The sequence below is a fragment of the Anoplopoma fimbria genome, chromosome 20 (genome assembly GCF_027596085.1).
Source record: "Anoplopoma fimbria isolate UVic2021 breed Golden Eagle Sablefish chromosome 20, Afim_UVic_2022, whole genome shotgun sequence".
Taxonomy (NCBI): domain Eukaryota; kingdom Metazoa; phylum Chordata; class Actinopteri; order Perciformes; family Anoplopomatidae; genus Anoplopoma; species Anoplopoma fimbria.
Window position 1 is genome coordinate 8,559,793 of NC_072468.1, and position 22,775 is coordinate 8,582,567.

At 40.9% G+C, this 22,775-nt stretch overlaps 1 protein-coding gene across 1 annotated transcript; it reads left to right on the forward strand.

Moving 5' to 3' along the window:
- The first annotated feature begins 1,584 nt into the window (after positions 1-1,584).
- Positions 1,585-3,408, forward strand: tpbgb (trophoblast glycoprotein b). Its single transcript, XM_054621550.1, has one exon. It carries the CDS (start codon positions 1,995-1,997, stop codon positions 3,129-3,131), a length of 1,137 nt encoding a protein of 378 aa, XP_054477525.1. The 5' UTR covers positions 1,585-1,994; the 3' UTR covers positions 3,132-3,408.
- The last annotated feature ends 19,367 nt before the right edge of the window (positions 3,409-22,775 follow it).

Consider the following 22,775-nt stretch of genomic DNA (forward strand, 5'->3'; position numbering starts at 1 on the left):
TGTTGTACCTACAGTTGTGTGGGCATGAAAGGTGGTTGTAAAAAGCTTGTAGATCCTCCACAAGAACATCATGTCTGTTATAATGGTTTCATAGTCAACAGACAGACTTCAGGTGGAGTATCACTTTCATCCTCATTCCCGGTTTCATAGTCTTACTCAGATGATTGTCACAGTGACCGGGGCTAAGAATAGGAGGGTGTCAAAGAAGGGCAAAGCTAGGGTTACACTTAGCTCTACACAGGGGCTTCCAAATATGACATATTGATGAGCACACCCTCCCTCACCATCCATGCATGAACACATCCAGCAGACAACTACAACGTTGCCACTCAAGTTCATTTCTCAAAAGAGGATGTGGAAATACAGACCATGTGAAGAGACAAAAAGATTGCATTTTTTTTTTCTGAAATTATAGCATGTTATTGAACACTTGATGTTACAAAATGTTACACTTTTTTTTCATTATCATTTGGTTGAGGAATTATTTGCAGCTGCCGAAAAGCACTTTGGTACAATGCATGGAGAAAAACTAGACCTTGCATTCTTCTCACATTGGTAAGATCCAGGAGTTCCAAATCTTTTCTTAGCGCGAGTAGCACTCAAAACAGACCCCCCATAACCCCCTTTACCTCAAATCCAAAGCCAGGCACCTTCATCCAAATGATAAAAAAGAATATTCCCTTGGCTCTTATTATGAGCTTGTTGTCTATTAAGTTCTGTATTATGCATTTTCACTGCCTTTATGCTTTAGAGACCCATAACAACCTTATGATCATAAAAGGAATTGGGGCTTATTTTAATGAGTACTAGACAAATGATTGGTTCAGTGATATTATCATCAGTGGATAAAATGATTCATGAGTTTATTTTGGCTTTTCAAATTCCTTTAGTCTATCTAAGTTTTCTGCAAAGCCTCGTGTTAAACTGAATTGGCTTAGAAACCAATCTTATGATAATCATATCAGATCAAACTGCAGTTTCCCCTCAGGAATCACAAACTTGTTCATTCCCTTACATTTGATAGGCTAGTGAGGAGATCTTATTCTAAGAAATGCCATCTGAAAATATGTTTGTGTTTGGTAATGATTCATTCATATGAAATTGCAAAAAAAATCATCACTTACGTGAAATGTCTGATCAGAAAACGTAGATATCACTACATTGTATTATATAGACTGCAGGTACGTCCTATTGCTTGGGACGTCACTGGAGCTCCATCGGGGACCCCTAGAGGTCCTTTGACCCCAAGGCAAACTTTCTGAAGCAGCACTAGTATCAGTTCAGCAAAACTTGTTGCAATTTTAACAATTAGATATTTAGTTAAGATTTAGTTAAGATTAATGATTTTTTTTTTTAAATTAAAATCAGAATCTGAACGGAACCTGAAAGAGTTTCTATCCACCCCCCTTTTTGCTGTAAAATGGTACGCTCCCTCCTTCCAATGGTCTGCACTGTTCCGCTGTGTTTGGTCTTTTCCTCCAGACTCCCAGCGTTTAGGAAAGCAGCGAGCTGGAAGTACGTATGTGGTGATACATGGCACCTTTGGGAGACAGGGAGGGTTTTCGCTTTCGGAACCAGCAGCCTGAGTAAGGTATTTGCCGATTTGATAAGCTGCATCGGACTCGATTGTTTTTTTTTGAGAATATGTTGAAAGCCTGAGGTTTGGGAAGACGAACGGAGAGGGAAAGCTCGAAGTTTTGCGAGCTTCGTCCACATCACCTTTATGGAAACGTAGACTCCGTCCTCCACCAGGATGGTTTGGGGGTAGTTATATGGAGTCTGAGCTGGAACTGGGAGTAGTTTTTCGAAAGGCTAAAGGCGGGAAACACGGTGGAAAAAAACTTTCCCTTGTTGAAGAACGACGCGCTCGGTTTGTTGTAAAGTAATCTTTACGCACGGTCTGCGCGCACACACACACACACACACACACACACACACACACACACACACACACACACACACACACACACACACACACATTTGTACAACCCGAGATGCGCCTGTTGAGCACGTCGTGCGGAGAAACCCGAGGGAGAACACACATGTCCGGGGTGATGCGTTTTCTTTTCCTCCTCACGGCCGTGCTGTCCTGTCACGGCTGTCCGGACAAATGCCTGTGCTTCTCCCAAACCGTGAAATGCCAAAACCAGGATTTGGACGCGATTCCGCATTCCTTGCCGGCCAATACCAAATACCTTTTCATCACGGGAAACAACATCTCCAGTGTCAGCGCGGACTCTTTCCCAACCAGCCTGCAAATGCTGACGGATCTCTATCTCAGTGGGAATGAGATGGAGTCGGTGGATGCGATGGTATTTAACAACTTGCCGAACCTGGTGAGGCTGGACCTGAGCAACAACAGAATCGAGAATTTCAGTGAAAGAGCTTTCCCGGACGACAATAAAGTGCAGCTCCTGAACCTCAGTAGGTCTTTAATCAATCAAATCAATCACTCCTTCGTGGATGTGGTCCTGAGCGTCCTACAGAGGGGGAACCTCCTCCAGCTGACAGTCCTGGACCTGTCCAACAACGACCTTGTGATTCTTCCGGACGACATCTTCGCCGGCCTCCCCAGCCTGGTCAACCTGAGCCTGCAGAACAGCTCCATCCTCTCCGTCCAGAACGGGACGCTGAGGGCGCCGCAGCTGCGTGAGCTTGATCTGAGGGATAACAGCCTGAGGGACCTGCCCTCCACCACCCTGGCGGAGCTCAGCCTCAAGCCCGCCCTCCACATCCGGCTGGCGGGGAACCCCTGGCGCTGCGACTGCTTCCTGGAGGACATGCTGCTGTGGCTGAAGAACTCCACCCAGGTCGTGGACTCGCAGAACCTGACCTGCACAGACCCCGAGGCCCTGAGGCGCCAGCCGCTCCTGCAGGTGGAGCAGTCCCAGCTGAAGTGTTTGGGCAACATGGAGGGCGTGCTGGAGACCTCGTATGTCTTCCTGGGGCTGGTGCTGGCGCTGATTGGCCTCATATTCCTGCTGGTGCTCTACCTGAACAGAAAGGGCATCAAGCGGTGGATGTACAACATCCGGGACGCTTGTAGGGACCACATGGAGGGGTACCATTACAGGTACGAGATCAACTCTGACCCGCGTTTGGCCAACCTGAGCATCAATTCGGATGTGTGAGCGAGGACGGGACACTGTCTGGGACCCACAGTGAGATATATATATATATATATTAAATGACTCATACTGTTAAAATGTGCATGAAAGTCTTCCTCCTCCTCCTTCTTCCATTCCCACCCATGATGCTACTCAGATTAAGCATCGGTCATGGCTCCTAGTTAACCCCGCTCTCAGCCTCCATTCAACCGCTGCAGCATGTCCAATACAAATACCAGGCAGCTGTGATGTCAACTGAGTTTCTTCCGTTCAACAATGCATGGACAACGAATCATTGCGATGGTTGTTTTTTTTTTTTTTTTTTTTTTTTTTTTTTTTTTTTGGAGAGTTGCAAAGAGTGATATGTTCTATTTTTTACTTTTCCTAAAGGATAACCGTATGGAGTGCATTGACATTTAAGTGAAAGAAAACATTGCATCCCTCTCACTATGCCTCTGATGCAAACTGCTTGTTTATGAGTATGTTCTTTTTAATATGTGAATTTGTGATATACAGTATGCCCATTTTGAATGATTATTGTGCACATTGCATAGTTCTTGGATTTAGTAGGTGGATGTAATTGTTTTTTGTTTTTTTCTGTGGAGATATTCGGCTAAATAAAATGCCTCTGGATTGCTGGTATCCGTCTCGACTAAGGGCCTTTTTAATCTTAAAACCGAGGAGTTGGATCTAAGGCTTTGACACGGGAGGGACCTTCCCAACTGAGACAGTGCCACAGCTAGCATGCATCGATGACAAACACTAAATCTTAGCCTAGTTAAACAATGTTGGGAAGGTAATTTATACTGTAGTGTCTGTACGGCAACAGTTACAGTGCTGAGACGCTGCAGCAGGACATAAATTATAATTGAAAAGTTGAGTACATTCTGTCTGAATTTAAATGAGCTGTCCGCAGGTCTATAGGTGATGAGAGCAGCTAACTTTTCAATTTTTTTAAATCTCCCATCCAATTTGCTGCCTGCTGTGAATCTGATAAAAATCCTTGGCTCTGCCGGCAATTTCCCAAAATACCGTCTGTGAGCCGCAGCCCGTGGACACGTTTCCCATCCAACAGCCCCTCTCAGTAGACCCCAGCTTGTAATGAAAGCATTACAATGTACTCAAGATGCAAACCCCCCCCCCAAAAAAAATTGGAACATGGCATTTCGTGGCACATGCAAATGAAGGCAGTCTGAACCCAAGGTTCTTCTGGCAGCAAACACACACACACAGTGGTATTATGGAGATGAGCTCCAGTGGCTTTTCATGTAAGCCTGTTTTAGGGGAACTGGCATCCTTGGGGGGGAAAAAAGTGTTTTCCATTAGCGTTTATACCCAACTGTCAATTGCAATGTTTTCCATACCGTCAAGTATAGTATGGATGATGAATAATTAATGTGTGCTTTTTGTCTTTGAAGGGTATAGCATACATGTTGCTGTCTAGCAGTCTAAATTAATGAAGATGTTTTGTTGTGTCTGCACTCAGTAATGACCTTCCTTGGCCTGGTGGAGAGCACCAGGATAGATAATGATTTCCTTCTCTCGCGCAAAAACACACAACATCTCTAACAAACGGCCTCCCGTAGCCTGCGGCAAGGTGCCGTGCGTCGTCGACAGCGTTACTCTTGCACAGATTTCCCTCGCAGTTTTGTTCATTCATGTTTGTCATCGGCAGCTGCGATAATTGTGATTGCCTCCGATGGCGCCCGTTCGACGCGAGGAAAGGGAAGCGCTGTGTAACACTTTTCTGTCTGGTCTGGTGCTCACGACACAGCAGACGCTCCACTGTCTCTGCGGACTGAAGACGTGTCTTCACACCTTCAGCTTCACACTTCCCGCCTGGAAAATCTCTTTGTCAGGGAGACGTTTGTTCAAAAAAAAACAGCAATGTTGATATTGGAGATAAGGAAGGAGTGTGTATTATGCTGCAAGGTTTTTATTTTTTAATTGGATCATTATTCTCATTGGCTTCATTATCACACCTTCACTGCGCGTCCTTGTACGATTGTGACTTTGCAGGTTAATTTCAGCTCAAGCCCTGAAGGCTGTTGGTTACAAGCACTTGTTCCCTCACTATGGATTTGTAATTGTTGCAGGTTCAATTTGAAAATGGATGGTCACACTTCTAACACACACACACACACTCATTTCCCCAAAGTGAGGCTCCTTTACCTCTTTGTCCCAGGAGGGACGTACAGGTGCAGGCTGCTTATGACCTAATGTTTCCACAGAGACTGTCGGTGAGCAGAGCTCCTCCTCACACACTCTGCAGATTCATATTAAGGAGTGATTTTGCCCAGCCACGCCTCGGGCCACGCTTGGCAGAGCAGGTGTAATTACAGAGAAAAAAGAAGGGAAAAAAGCGAGCGAGAGAGAGAGAGAGTGAGTGAGCGGTCGGAGGGGGGGAAGAAGAATGAAATGGATGAGTGTGGAGAGTGCTCTCGGCACACCTTCCCCGGCTCACTCAGTGGGCCCTTTGTGCTTGTTAACGCTGGTCTCCAAACAGCTTGGACGTCCAAATAACCCGTCATTGACTTAAGGTGTCAGCAGAGATCCAGAGAGGCAGCAGTGTGTCTGGACTCTCTCTGCTGTCTGTTAGGGCCTTTGTCACTAAACACAGGTTTTGTCGCAGATACTGCAGTAAGCCGGGTTTTGTGTCCTCGACTTTGTCGTTCATCTGACCCGCTGAGGCCCAACTAGTGTGTGTGTGTGATCGCACACGGAAACATTGTTCTTGTCACATGGCTGCCCTTTTGTCTGAATAGTCCGGTGTAGGGCATTACCTTTCGTGTACAGACGTGAGGTTGATTTGTTTCAGCTTTCGTTAAAGCAGATGTTGAGGGACATTTATCTTGAGGAAGATGGATATGACATATTGAGAGTTATTCTTTAATGGTATAAATGTGCTTTATTATTTTTACTCTGGGTTTAAAGGATAGGTTCAGAGTATTTTCACTTCTTTCTTACACAATAGAGCGAGACAGAACGGATGCATCTTGCAAAGTTACAGTCTTTTAATACAAAATTGGGTCCCTGCGTTTCTTTCCCTCCTCTGCGGTTCAGCAAGGAAACACTGTACATGGATAAAAATGGATAAAAGGGATTTTGTTACAAAAAAAACCCTCTGTAATTCACATTTCTGGACCCTCATTTTCAACCCAGCCAGATAGAAAATCACTGTCCGTTATTCAGAGCAAGCCTGCAACCAATTATGTTCCCACAATCTTTCATGTAATCTGTGGCTCTAACTGTACGTGGGAGACTTTTGATCCCTGGCGGTGCCTCTCTCCAGACAATGGGCGCACCACCCTGGGGAGAAGAGCAAAAGTCTCAACTAAAGACAGTGTTCAAAACTCTTTCTGCTAAAATCTGTCAAATGAAAAAAAAACTGAAAACATACTGGCCTTCAAAATCTAATTATCAGTGGAGCCCTGTCCCAGCCACTACCCCTTCACACACACGGTAACTGTTCCCTGCTCACAACCGTGTTTGTTGAGCCACATTTAATATGCCAGTGCACTTTCCTAGCGTTGAGAGACAGACTGGCAGGTTATCAGATTGCCAGAGTGCCATAATTACATTCACCGCACCGCACTGGTCTGCTGCTCCACAAACACCTGGCACGTTGCCCCATTCCGCTGACCTTTCCCTTTTAGAAAAAAAATCAGGCTATGTCAACGGCAGTCACATGGGGCAGAAAACACGATCAAGAACTATTAACAAAAAAAAGCCCCTTAATCTCTCTGATATGCAACCATTGCTCCTGATCCTTAGTGCCATTCCAGGCATTCATGGCCTGGGCTACTTGTCATCCACCCCCCCCTTTAACCGCCACCTCTGCAACCTACCTCCACAAGAGATGCCTCCGCTTCTCTAATGTGGATTTATGATGCCGTACGAGAGCGTGTTGTGGAAGCCTGCCCCCTGTTGAGCCGTGTTGGACTTAATGAACAAGCGGCCTCCTAAACTGAGACGGATCTGAGCTGACAGCGCTGCGGCCTCTTAGAGAGCTCGGCCCTCGCAGCATCGGCCACGTACGCTTGAGGGACAGATGCGGGGAAACGCAGGGGTGGGAGAGATCAGGAGGGGAATGCAGCGTTGTCGATCGGCTAAGATTTGTTGTGGCTTTTGCTCGCTGAGGTTGTACAGAGACGGAACTCAACGTGATACATGTAAAATGTCAAAATGCACTCGGAGAATGACCTTTATGTGTAGGTTTGCCGGCACTGGGGGTCAGGTAAGGCTACTAGTTTGTTTTTTACAGAGTGTTGAGTAACTGCATGATAGCTGAGGGTGTAAAATGTTAATAATATGCTGACCTTTCCTGGGCGACCTTTACTCTTGGAAGTCTTCAGAGAATATATTTAATCTTTTTTTTTCTGTTACAAAATTTCCCTCTGGAGAAATAGTACATGTCCTGATGATGAACATTTTTTAATTATAGACACCAAAGTCTTCCTGTGCTCATGGTTGATCGCATGCTCTGTGTTGTGAGAGAATGGGAACATGTTAAAAAAAGCCAAATCACAAAAGAGATTTGTAATAATCCATATGAAATAACACTTGATCTCATCTGTTAACAGCTAAAACTCACCACACAAAGAATGCACAACAGCTGATATATCATCTTTCAGTTTTATGAGTCGAGAGGCCAGACTTGTACGATAAATTCTCTCACAACCTTTCGTGTCTTAAAAGTCAGTCTTCACTCAACATAGCAAATGTTGAAGTGTTGCCTCTGAGCGCTGCAGCTACGAATCTATCAGGCACACACGGGTGATTTCTGTTTTGATTTTTCAGCACTCAATAGCACAGCTGATCAATGGGCCAGTCTAAATGGGAGCTGGTGTTTTCCTTCAATACATTTTCTGTGAACTCAAACTTGTGACCCAGCCTGCTTCCTGTACAGTAATGGCTGAGACATGAGGGACAAGAGTGGTGTCTCCTTTGTATTTTAACACCACTAGAGACTGATTAATGTGTGGACATGTTCATCTGACGCTGGGGCTCGACCGTCGAGTGCTCTCTCATGTTTGCGCTTCAAAACAAAGTGAGAAGTGTTTTTACACTCACTTATTCTCCATAAATGAGCCGATGTGCTGACAGATGAGGTGAAGATCGCTGGCCGTGAGCTTTTACAGCCAGTCATCTTCAGTTACAAATCAACACACTCTTAGCAACACCCAACTATTGCCTTGCCTCAGTGGTTTATGTAAAAAATATTCAGCAACAATAAAATAAATGATCAGAAATGGGTGTCTGATGTTCATCCTCATAATATACCGATGCCTGAGGGAGAATTTCATGATCCAACTGTACCAATTAACCACAATAGTGCACTGTTTTTGTAGAGACAGCAATCAGGTAGCAGAGAAAGGAAGCTAAATTAAAATTATTATATTAACTACTATCTGTATTCGGTTGTCTGGAAATCTGATTTGGACCAGATCAAACACAGTCAACCCTGAGCTCATGGAAACATGTTACTCTACTGCTCAGTTACACCATCGCTGTGTTTACACTGGGCCATGATCCAATCCACACAGACAAATAGAGTGGACAGCTATTTACAACGTCTGAGTACAAATGACTTACGTACTTTTACGCTCATTGTGTGAAGCCGGGATGCCTACAGCCCTTCAATCAGCTGCATACTCACTATCTAAGCAATTAATGGGTGTATAATCAGTAGGTTAGAATTTAGTAAAGGAATGTACTATTATGCATGTCTGTTTGACATTGTGTGTTTACTAATGTAATTAAATGTAATGGCGGCTATTTCTTTCCTCTAAGGTCTTAACTGAGAAATGTATTTAAGAATTTATTTAAAGTTTGATATAAGTGATACATGTCACTACTATGAAAAATAAAATAAATTTGGCATTTTCTGGTTTGATATTTGATTATTTACCTTATTAGTTGATATTTTCCAAATTATCAATCACTTCTCTTGTATTTGTTAAAGATTAACATATTGTAATTGTATATTCAGTGTTATATATATATCTATATCTATAGATAGATATAGATATATTTTTCTGTTCTGAAATTTTTTGGCTAGGCACTTTTCAGAAATAAAATTGCTAACTGTCTTTATGCTAAGCCAAGGTAAGAGCCTCGGAGCAGTAGCTTTATATCTAGACACAGATAGGTGAGTGGTATCGATCTTCTCATCTAACTGACGAGATACAAAAAAAGGCGTATTGTCCAAAAATGATCCTTTAATGTTACTGATGCTTTCTTTATAATGCATCCTTTTAAGGAAGACTCCACATGCTGATGGGCTAAAAATAAGTTGGCTTAAGTAATTGCTCAAAGTTAGCTTATTTTGGTTAATCCTTTCTGCAACAGGCCCTTCCACTCTAACATGTTAAGATTTCCCTGTGGACACGCTCCAACCTAAACACCACTTAAGATTGATGTATGTCTGTACATTTTCTTCCACCAGCCACCACCATCAAGAGCAAGTATTACGTTTTTGCCCAACTCATGTGACAGTGTATAGACATTTTTTTTCCATCTGGTAAAGTAAGGGGTGTGTTGCACCTCAGAGGGAGAAATTGGAACAGATTTAGAGCAGATAATTGTACTGTCTGTAGTGGTTGCTTTCTGTTTTTGGATGCATTTTCTTTCCAATTCTGAAGAGGTGCAGGTGTAAAGAATAATTGAAGACTATACTGTTATTGTTTTTCACACTGATCACTTCACACCTCAGGAGGTAAAATATAAACAGATTTTGTTTGCATATGCGTGTGCATTTTCTCAAAGTACAGGACACAATCACGAGAATGTTAAGCGCAGTTGCAAAGCGAAAAAATAAAGTTTGCCATAACAAGCACAGCAGTGTGAGGGGGGGGTTTTGATGAGGGAAGCACTTTAACAATCGAGATGATGCATTTAGCGCTGGCAGTCCTCTCGGTGGTTGTTTTGCGAGGCCGTACGATCAGCAGGGAACAACATTAAATGATTGGTAATATGATGTAGATCAGTGGAGTGTGTCAAAGTGAGTAATTACCTCAACAATACAGCAGCAAAGCACCGTGAGCAGAGACAGCCAGGAGGAGCTCGATCACGCCATCCTACAATTCATTTTACAAGGTCATGTGGTGCAAAACTCCCATTTAAAAACATTTCGTTTCTTTTTCTTGCAAAATTAGAACGCTCAGCAGGCCTTGACAAAATGGTGTAACATGGTCCACACAGAGTATGAAAGCTGTGTTCCTGCCATTAATCTGTTGGTACAGGAGGCGTTGAAGTGGACACTGTTTGAAGTCCCCTGGCTACGACACTCACAGAGGAAATAGGAATTTGCTATGTTGCCTAAAATGATTTTTCACAGCTCTTTACACAAAGCAGCCTCATAGGAAAACCTGCACCTCTCTGGTTTTGTTCATTTTTAGTCTAGGAAAACAATTTCTTCTTGTTCGCTTCATCGCTATGTTACAGCTGATCTCACATCTGGATTATTCCATCAGGAGGAGTGCTATTGAAAAAACATAACCCCCCCCTTGTTTCTATGGTCACGACTCCTTATTTCAACCTATGCCTATCGTTGGACTTGGCAAACATTTAATCATCTTTCTAATTCCTTTTTTCCATGAGCAAAACTTATTTTCTTCACCACATTTTCATGTTTCATCATATCCATATACTTTGTGATGTGTGCACGTCAATCATAAACTGCAGCTGTTGCATCACTGTGCAAACTCTACTACAAACACTAGCTAAAGCATTTTAGCCAGCAAGCTAACAATAACCAACTTAGCTAGTTAAACCACCTACAACTTTTGAATTTAGTTACTTTAACAGCATGAGAAAGGAGAAATTCAATTACATTAATCTACAAACTTTGAAGTTCAAACAAGTCCAATACTTTACATTGTTGTCATTGATGAGGACAAGAGGGACATGATAGGATAGTTAGATTTGGGGATAACTAGCTATGAGTTTGTGTTAGCTTCCAGGCTAATATATATGCTAGCTACGGTGCTGTAACAACAGAACAAGAGTTTATAAATCAGTATGCCTTGCAGTATATGGATGATTTACCACTACATATATATATATATATATATATATATATATATAGTATTATTTATTGATGTTTTTAGCAAATTGTCTGGTTACCTTATACAATATTCTGTCACTTTCAGGGCTCTATAGCTTGTCAGTTTTCCATATGTGTGTATAATATCCAAAACCTCTAATAGAGCCCTCTCTCCCGAGAGGTTCAGTGAATGTGAAAAAAATCCCATTTCTCCAGTTACAATCTCAGCCCCCAGTTGTCAACCACGTCGTTCCGCCCCTTTGCGCTCCATCTTGTCATTTTCTATTCTCTGTATGTAATGAGACAAGTCTTCATGCCAGCAAAGCAGCCTGGCAGCAGCTCTGGAGAATAATGAAATAGGCTTCAGATACAGTGCAGGCGCAGACAGCCTCCCGACAGATGAAATGCAATATTCTTTAAGTGCTGTGTAACATGAGCTTCATATGTAGTTATCAGATAGTACTTGACGATGCCTCTATTACCGACCACAAGCCAACGCTTTGCGGCAATTAGGATCGCTCCGGTTACCCCTCTGTACACGAGCCAATCCGAGATGAGAGGGATAAAAACTCAATTAGCTTTTGTATGATGCTGCCTACTCATACTAGCTTACATGTTCCATATTTTCTTTTTTTAACATCACACACCAGGTTGAGACTTTCTTATTGGTCCGTTGACACTTCTACTTGGCATTTTGAGTTGCACTTTCTCCTGATAAAACCAAATTCTTGCAATTCACTGGAGCATACAAAAAGTGCAGCCCAAGAGGAATTAATCTATCACGCTCTTCCTCAAATCCCCTAAACAATGTGGGGGATAAACACGAGCAGAAAAGCTTGTTCTGAATGCAGAACCTGTGGTTTAAGGGGGGGGGGTCCATGAGTGGGCAGCCAAAGTGGTTGTCAATTCAGTTACCACAAAGGTTATGTGGTGAAGTCACTGCATTTTGAGACAAAATGTGCCATTTCTCCTAAAGCCTTCTTCCTCCCTTTATCTTTCCTCAGAGACACCATTTGTCAAAGTTTCATTTATTTCAAACGAGTCCTATGAAATGATGTCTACAGGGCATTGTTACCCCACCAACTTCTCTATGATTTGATGGAGGATAATTAGATATATTAAAGAAAGGGGGTGAGCTGGGGTGTTCGGGGGGTGTTCGTTTCTACTTAATTCCAGCCAGGTCTCTTTCAGTTTGCCCCTCTGGTGTGACCCGCTGCATCCACAGTCATCTAGAGATGTCATGGCTTTTGCTAAAAAAAACATTTTGTTTTTCGGACTTTACATTTGCATGAAACTAAGGAAACTGAGTTATTTATTTTACATTAAACATTCAATCAACTTATAAGATATGATCCCCTGCAATAGCAAAGAATACATATTACTATGCAAAACAGGTTCAGTAAGCTCCTCCTCCAACATCAATGCTGCTTTTATGTTAATAGTTAAGTAAATATCAATAATAAATGTAAGTATTTAACACTCTGAAAGGACCATTTGGCTTACTATGACGTATATTTATATATTTTTTTTCCTTTCATTAATAATGACAGTATAGGTAAAGACAGGAAATATGGGGAGAGAGAGAGAGGTTAACATATATACAGTATATATATAATAAATACACAGTATGCGTCTAAACCACTAGGCAACCAGGACGCCCCCACTCTTGACACCTGATGTTATTTTAGTAATTTTACTTAAGTCTTTTATTTGTAAAATGTTTATTATGGCATTGCTACTTGTATGTAAATGATATGCATACTGTAATAAAAATATGATTGACGAAAGGCTAATATACAAAAAATTCATTTTAACACTACCAATACATACAAAACAGGATATAATAGGATATGAATATGTATAATTACCAAGTAGTAACATCCTTACAACAATTTGCCTATAACAGAATTCCTTTTATTAATCGTGATTATGAATTTATTCCGTTCATAATCTGAGATTCAGGTCATGTCAGAACATTTCTTTATATCTCAAAATAACAAGGTTGTTTGTACAAAAAACGCTTGCTACAGTACATCCACTCTTAATAACTTAATACATAACCTGACGTAATACATAAAAATGTGTGTGTATTATGTGTATGTATATTAATATAAATATGGTGTTTCAAAACAATTTATGTTTTGAAAAATGCTTCAAAACTCCACTGAAAATCCAGAACTGCAGATTGCGAGCGAATTTTCCCTTCAAGGACATCAGGTAAACGGCAACATTAATTAGTGACTGTGTGTTTTTGTGTGTGTGTAAGAGTGTACAAAGTCAAGCAGACAGATGCTGCAGCAAAATGAAACGCTTCCTCCTTGTTGTGCCCATTAACGGAGGTTTCAAACATCCTGCGCTCATCAGCAGTGATCCTGAACAAGGCTGGCAGGGTTGCAGGCAGGCCAAGGCCACGGGCAATAATACTGTGGTACACTGATGTTACAAAGAGGAGTGTAAAATGTTAATGACAACAGATCGGCTGTGCATGCACACACACACTGTAATCACATCATCGTCCCTACTGGCCAGTTAGTCACCCTCTCTTTGTAGGAGCCTTGTGTTCACCACCAGCGTTGATGAGGTGTGCATACTGCGCCCTATGAGCACCACAACCCAATGGCACACACTAACAGCAGTGACATGAGCCCAGTCTTCATGGCCTTTTGCTCTCTTCCGCAGCGACTCTGTGCTGTGGTGATGGAGCTGTTCAAGTGATAAAGGAGCCACAGGATAACAAATAAGAGACGGAGGAAGATCAGAGGAAAAAGGGCTGCTGTAATAACATCCCCTGCTTGAGACGCTGACAGCCCCGAGAGGCATCATTTAGTGGTTTGAAAACAACGGAGAGCTGTGCAGCTCACTGACAAAAGCTACACATTACGCTTGATATCAGCTTGCTCTTATGAAATGTTGTGTGGAATTAAAGTCCAAAATAGCTGATTACATGTCTATCATTTTAAAATATACTGTAAAAGAGGCACAATAAAGTCAGCTTACTAACTCTTTAAAGTCAGACAAAGCTAAATCTATCTAGAATTACATTAGCTACAATAAACTACTGGTCATACCAGATTCTTATGAGCTGTAGCAGCAAAACCCCTGAATTTAAGGAATTGAAGGTGCTTTTCATTTCTTATGAATTAAACTTTTTATTAGCAAGAGACAACTATGTTGCTTTGTCTTTTTAGAAGCCATATAGTGTTGCTTTAACAGTTTAGTGTACACAATGTAGGTCGTTTCTTAAGCAACTAAAATGATTAAAGGGGTTTTCCAGCAATTTTGTCATGCACTTCTCTAAAGTACAGGGATACACGAGAGATGATTGAACAAAGAACAGGATATCTTGTGCAGAAACCACAGTATGGTTCTGCTGACATTTAAAACTAGTGCATGGTAATTACAAAGACATCCCTCGTAAAAAAAAGTCCCTGCTAACTCCCACAGATAATAACATGCAGTGCAATTAAAGCAGAAAAAAAACTGCTTGTCTCTCTCTGCCTCCCTCTTTCCTCTGCAAAAATTACATTAACGCTTCATATTGTGACCATGATTCATTCTCCACATACAGTGCAGCACATGTAGCTTTCAGCAAATTGAAGTGAATCATTTCTTAACTTTGTTACAGAAGCTATTAAATTCGACACAATGCGTTACCAGATCCGCAGCCGGAGGCATCGTGAGGATTGACTCTGTCATTGATGAGAGGCAGTGGAGACAAGCAGGTCCAACGAAAATAACCCAGAAATAATGCACAAAATGTGGGATTACTTGAAGAGGGTGAAACTAGAAGTGTCTTCTGTGGCTGAAAAACTCTGTATTTAACCATTTATATACCCCTAATGTTTTTTTTAGCTGTTTCATTAGTGTGATTTTTGTAACTTAAAAAATATACATCATGGTGCTCCTGCTACCCCAGGACAATTAATGTGAGTAATACAGAAAAAATACAAGTAAGTGCACGTAAATAAAAATATTATAGTAATTTTTTCTCTCTGAGCTGTCCGGAGACATTGTAGCAGAAAAGCGGTGGGGACGCTTGTCAAGAAAGTAGATGAGACGACCCTCTTAACTTGTCAAAACATCCTCCCCTCCACCTGTCACCTCTGTGGGATAGCGATAGCTTAGTTCTTTCTCAGCCACAAACCCTCCACTGAACAAAGGCTTCTGTCCAATAGAACGAGCTGCCTAGGAGACCTGCGTTTGGAGGGAACTATAATTTAGAAGCAGCTCCAGGAAATGGGACTCTCGCACCTCAAAAACATTAATGCCTCAGAGACCCACAATGTGCACAGTCCTGGAATCATTCAGAAAACTGGACTCGGTCTCATCCCATCTAAAGATAGATTCATGGAAATATATTGGAACAGACAAAAGGCCTGTCTTTGGCAAGAGGCAATGGGTAACACACAAACTGGCACACATTCACAAACAGAAACCGTGGAAACCGTTCCTGGTTTGCCAGTGGGAATATGTCTCTGCCTATTATTCGCTTTTGTTCAAGGTTTCCACTTTTCTTGGGTTTTTCATGAGAAGGATGTGCGGCTGTAGGGTTCTAAGGGTCAGGTCTGCTACACAAACAGAGGGCCTCTTTATACCGGGGCTACAATCAGCTGAAACTCCTGGAGAAAGAGAGAGGGAGGACAGGAGAGAAATGTGCTGAGCAATTTTGTGCCCTAGTCGCTTTGTTCTCCCTGTCTACATTCTCTTGTGATCTAAAAATGCTGGAAAGATGGACACTCTTATTTATCCCGTTTTTTTTTACGTTTGGGGAAAAAACTTGGCCATGTATTGTCACAGCTAGCCAGTGGCTCTTTGGATGGCAGAGTTCTGTTGATCCAGACTGAAACCGCTTAAAAACTAGGCTTTATCCTCAGGATGAATTTGAATAACTGTTGAATTACCAGGTAAACTTATTAACTTACTTACTTAATTTATTTATTTAAGCGTCTGCTGCTAAATGACTGTAATGTAATTTATCCAATAAATTGGTCTATAACCAAATTAAAACAAATAAAACTAATCAGCCTTAGCTGTGCTTTGTGTTTAGCGTTAATTAGCAAATGTTAGCAAGCTAAAACATACCAACTTAACATTAGCGTATTGGCTGTGTCATTGTGAGAATGCTAGCATGCTGACTTTAGCATTTAGCTCAAAACCAACCAGTTGGTCAAAGTACAGCGGCAAAAAGCCGCTAGCACGGCTGCAAGACTCTTACTGTGCGTTCAGACGGCACACAAGGCAACATTTTTAGACGTTGCATGATTGCAAACAAATTCGATGGAAATATGCGACTGCTTGATTTGAGTGAAAAACGTTTGGCTTATCCTGGGGCTTTATGAATCTGCTACATAATTGTACAGAAGAGAGATTTGGAGTGAAATCACAGAATAAATCGGAAGTTTCTGGTGAGGTCTGAGATCAGAGGCTGAGTCGAAGACAAGCACACTCACAACTCACACTTCCTGTTTGTACACTCTTCATTCAAAAGTCCAAAATGGCGATAGCCACACCACAGCAGCAGTGGATGCACCCATGAGGCAGGCAGTGGAGACATGAGTCTGGGTAGATTGGATCATTTGTCTTGGCCGTGAGTGCTGACAGATTGCCCTGTCATTAACATCCCCCTCTCTGTCTCTTCCTGTTCCCAGTTCTATCCATCCCTCATTTAGATCCTCCCTGAAGCAGCAGCAGTATAGCAGTCCATATAGCTGTCATCTCATTCATGGGACACAGCTGAATGATCTAGCTTTGCTAAATAGTTGGAAGATCTCAATTATGAGGAAAAAAGTATTTAATCTACAAGATGTGGTCCTTTGCATTGAGAAAAAAGTTTATATATATTTTTTAATCTTTTTTTATTCTATGTCCATCGTTTACCTTTAGAAAGCATTTTATTCACTATGAATCAATGTTTCTAGAAAGCAAGCCCACAATACATGCATCTCTACCAGGAATGCAGATTAACAGCTACAGGAAACTTAACTTCTTATTTTTCCATAATACACGGCGAAGATAACCGCTGATAAGCATTTTGCCCCCCCCCCCCCCCCCCCTCCCGCTCTTCCGTCTCCAGACTCAGAAGCAGCAGCCGATTCATCTTCCCTCGGGCTGGAGGAGATATCAAGCTGCAGCAGCGGCAGAAAGGCATTCTAACACCCCTCTTCCAGCAGGGCTTCCATCTCCTCTGTCAGCTGTCAGCTCAAAATGTCTCCTGCCTGTCAGACCAGAGCTTTCAACTCAGTCTGCCCCTGTCTGCTACCACCACACTTTATTTCCAAATTGAGGAATGAGCTTTTGCATCATGTTTTGAAAATCAAATGCTGCATTCTGCAACCTAAACAACATAAATATTGCTGATACATTTGACAAGTATCATTCTCACATACTGTATTCTCACATTGGACCAGCCACTCATGATAGTAAGCAGTTTTCTCTCTGTCATAGCGCTGTCACAAGCATTATAAGTTCCAAAAGTGCTTTCTGGATGTCTGTTTTTTTGGGGGGTTTTCTCGTGCTAACTGAGGCAGCTGTGTCACTCTTCCCCAGGAGCAGGTTGACTTTGTGGCCTGTCCTGCTGGAAGGCTTGGCATGGATTTGCTCAAAGGTTGCCACTGGGGCTTGTTAAGACCAATGGACACACTAATGAGTCCCTGAAGGCCCCACTGATATGCCCCATGGCCTTGTTAGAAAGCCAAGATGGGTGAGTTGCAGAGGGAGAGAGAGGCTGAGATATGGGTGAAGGATGTGGGGTGGTGGTTGTTAAAGTTATGGGGCAATTGGGGGAAGCTAGAGGGGAAGACAGTATGCATTTGGAATTAAAATAAAAGCAAAACAAGAGTAAGAGTCTGCAGCCATTCTAAAGGCTCTCTGAAGCTTGACTTACTTGGACACAGGAGTATTTTCAGCTAAATGCTAACATCAGCATGCTAACATGCTCACAAGGACAGTTTCAACATGCAAACAATAGAGGAAAAGTCTGGGAATCACCAGTCATTAGGATACATCATCTTGGAACCATGAATGTTGGTACTTACTATAATTTTGTAACAGATTTTTCAAAATAATGGCCCTACAGGAAAATTCACAAGATCACCAAAGTCATTCAAATTCATCTTCTGGGGAACATGAATGTTTGTACAGAGTTTTATGGCAATCTCTCCATTACTTGTTGAGATATTCCAGCATAGAACAAGGGTCCATCAAAACAGCTTCAAGTTTGGAATGCAGTTTCTTTGCATGGCACAACATATGTGACAATAGCTTTTACATGGATTCTTACAATGGAAAGTCATACAGGGACATCTTATTAGGTAATATACTTAAACTGATATATACTTAATATACTGATATATACTTAAGATACTTATGGATATAACAATGATGACTTCAATACTATGTCTTTGTCTTGACTTTTCACCCTCATAGTGACCCAGGAAAAAGAGAGAAAAGCAAAGATTCTGTGATCCGTGTTTCACAGAACAACTCCAAGATTCTCAGGATAGATGACCCATTAGGATTGGGTGACTAAAACAGGAACTCAATCTAATGCCTCATTTCCTCTCAGAGATGAGACAAGCTTTATGGCTTGACCTCTCCCAAAAAGATATCTTCCTTTCTATAGTGGCCACGTTGTAATCTCACACATCGCTGTCTGGCTTAATCCGAAAATAATATCAAACACATTAGCAAAGGCAAAGGCCTGGAAAATCCAATTTGAAGTTCATACTGTGGTGCTCATAGGCTTGATCACTCCATATGTGTGATGTCATATGTGGTATTAAACGACATTTATCTCCAATAGGAGGGAAGTCATAGAGGAAGCAGGGAGTTCTGCTTGACGAGTTGCATCGAGTTATACTGTTCAGTACCAGTCTAGGTACTAGAAGATGGAATGGCTATTTCTCATATTTTACTTCTGCCTTGCCCAGTATAATATGACACAATTTCATATATTTGCCGTCAGGTGAGCTACAACTTTTAAAGAATGTAAATATAAATGTATTCTTGATTATTGTACGTTTCATGTTTCGGTTGTGAGGTTTTTAGCCACGCTAGTTGCATGGCTTCAAGGATGGCAATGTTAGTAGGTCCACCACTTTGTTCCAGATTTAAATATTTTAACAACAAATGTATGGATTGACAAGCAATATGACCGACATTCATGGTCCAATTAGATGAAGCCCACTGACTTTGGTGATCCCCTGACTTTTCCTCTTACACCACCAATAAGTTTACATTTTTGTCATTTTGTGAAATGTCTCAACAATTTTTAGATGGATTGCCATGGAACCATATTCTTGGTGCCCAGAGGGTGAATCTTAATATTTTTGGTTACCCCCTGACTTTTTCATCTAGTGCCACCAGCAATTCAAACATTTCTGCTTATCCATTCAAATATCTGAACATCTAGTAGATGAATTGGTAAAAAATTTGGTACAGACATTCGTGGTTCCCAGACAATGAATCCTAATAGGTTGGTGATCCCCGATTTTTCCTGTAGGTCCACCATGATGTAGACATTTGTGGTTTAGAGTGAAATGTCTTGACAGTTATTGTATGAATTGTATGAACGTTCTAGGCATTTATGTGCCCCTCAGAATGAATTGTCTCAACATTGGTGAAACCTTTTCATCTAGTGCCATGATAAGGTCAACATTTTATTTTGTCCAGTTCTTTAATTAAACACTAAATACCTGCCAAACTAATGGCATTCATTTAGCCTCAGCCGTACATGTATTTACAGCCTTTTAGAGCAGTGAGCCTGGCTATAGTGTATTAGTCTTGTTAGGGGTATCAAACAGGCTTTGAAGAGTTTTGTTAATGTCCTGCCACAGGATTGTCATTCATCAGAAAAGGATTGCCAACCAATGTTAATTTGAAAGTGAGTTATGGGTGGACACCAAGATCAAGGTTATAAATTCACTCATCACAACAGAGATGTCTGTCCAAAGATGCAGCACCATCCCACAGAATGATGATTCCCTCAACGGAAATGTAAAGCAATGGACAACAGCGTAAGTCTATGGCATTCAAAGTGGCTACAGCTGGATATCCTTTCCCTTTTCTCCTTAAATCTGCTGTACACATGTAAAAGGAGAGCAAGCTAAAAACTGTCCTCAAGCCATGGACAAGTAATTACTAAGGCTGAATATGGAGTAGACCTTTGTTCAGACTGATATTTTCATGAGCTAACTGAAAAGGCTAATGAGCTGCACAGTGTCAACAGAAGGCACTGGCCAAAAAACTTTTAATTTGACACTTCCATCGTCCATCAAGGGTAGAAAGACAAAGAGTGTCTGAAACTCCTTAAGACTCCTGGGTGACTACGTCTTTTTCGGTGTGTCCAAAACAGCAGCAGCAGCAGCCAGTAATGTGGAGTAGCTCCTTCTGCTCAGTGGGCTTGAAACAAATGGGTTATTTAGAGCCTACTTCATTTGCACTTGTGGAGAAAGGGCAGAAAGGAAATGAGAACCCCTTGACGGTTCAGCGTTCGATGTATTTAATTAGCCAATTCACTCTATGCTTTGCCGCCTCAGTGGGCACAATACTTCTTTGTATTTTTAAAAGTAATTGTCACTTTCCGCATCAGAATTCAGCAGATCCAGGCATGCAGTCAGGAGCAGGAAAAAGATAGTCCCCCTGTCTCTACTAAGACTTTGTAAAAAATAGACATGCAGGCACATATTATGCTGCATTGCTGGTTTGCGATAACCTATGCAGACTGGATGCCGTGTTCACAAGCCATGAAGTAGAGGTGTGGGCATCGTAAGCTCCAGCAGTGATCAGGATCAGTAACGGATCACTTTGCTTTACTCGACTGACTGAGCTTTGCACACAGTTTTGCTGGTTAACAAAGTCAAAATGGTCTCATCTTGATTTATAGGGGAAACCAAAGCTTTCAAATTTCACACATCATACGATATGTGGGTCAATGACATGACATCCATATTTCTGTGTCCGAGCCCATTATTTCCTTTTAGAATAATTTTATTAATTCATGACATGTATCATTTCACTGAAAAAAGCTAATGAGTTTGAACACATTTTCAGTACATTCAAATAATATATATTCTTTTATGTTTTGGCATCTCAAACCCTGCAAATGGGGGGTGGTGCAACTGTCCTAGCAAATTAACAGACTAAAAAAACTATTTTAATGATTAGAAATTAAAAATTAATACAGTGGCATGATTTTATTTTTGAATTTTTTCAAATTAACCAAATTTTACAAATACCTATAATTTAGACAACTTAAAATCAAAAAAACAATTTGCATGCTTTAAATTTCAGTGTGGCACAACTGTAAATATGGGACTTTAATTTTAATATTAACGTACAAACAGTTTCCAGGATATTACATCATCAATAAGGACTCAACTGACCTTTATGGCTGAGTGAAAATATGGCTGAGTGAAAATGTTTTAAGATCCCTCTCAGATATTGATATTGATACTTATAGGTTGGCTGTTACACTTTCCATATCAGGTGGTACAACCATTGTAAAACTAGAAAAATGTTATATTATCATAAAACTCTTTATTGTATTTAAAAATTACATGTATGGATTTGTTAACAACAAAAAAACTAAAACAGGAGTCAAAGTAGATGCCTGAATAATTTGAAAAAAGTTGCAAAAGTCAGGTGACGCAACCGCAAGGAATGTCACTTTATGATATTGTATTTCAAGCTCTCTGGCTGGCAATAATGACTTTTAAACAGTAGTCAGACCTTTTAGGTTTTTAAATAATTATTTTATTATTACACAACTGAGGAGTTCCATGTGATCTCAGAGCCTCTTAATTCACAACACACACGGCTCACACATTACTGGGACAGCTGTAGTACACACACCTTGAAATACTGTATACCAAGATATTTCAAAACATTATGAACCATGTGAGGTCAACATACCTTTAACAATCAAAATATTTTGAAATATGTTGTCCCTAGTTCTAAAGTCATTCAAGTGTTGTTTAAAATCAATTTCGACTAAGTATTGCTGTATTTAGTATGAACAAGTGTTGCGTTCCAGTTACTATGCGTTTAATTTAATGGTATGAAATGTAATGTTAATATATTTGATTTCATGCATTTAAATATTTTTAAATAAGTTGTTTTCAATTGTCTTGAGCTGGTGTTTCTTTATGAATCAAAATAAGACTAACATAAGATGTTGCTCAATCACAATCCATTACAGTCTGTCCATCTAATCAATCCATTGCACCATTCTCGTTGCTATATACTGAACATGATTACTATGATACTATAAATATATTTACTACTTTAACTTCAATAGAGACTTTTGACTTGCATTATTTTTTTGTATTTGAAATAAAAACGCAATTATTCAGCCATAATTCTGTCATTATTAATGTTATCAGGTGGCACAACCACAACAATAACTATAATGTTAATAACTATTGTATTGCATGTGTTCATTTGTATATTTGCATCATTATTTTCTATCATTTTAAATGTAAAATCGAATGCTTAAGATACCAAAAACCTGGCCAATAGACTGCAATGATCTTAAATTATTAAAAATACAAAACACATCCACAAAAAAAATATGTGTGGATACTTGCCGAAGATTTAAGTTAAAATGTATGGTAGGAAATGAT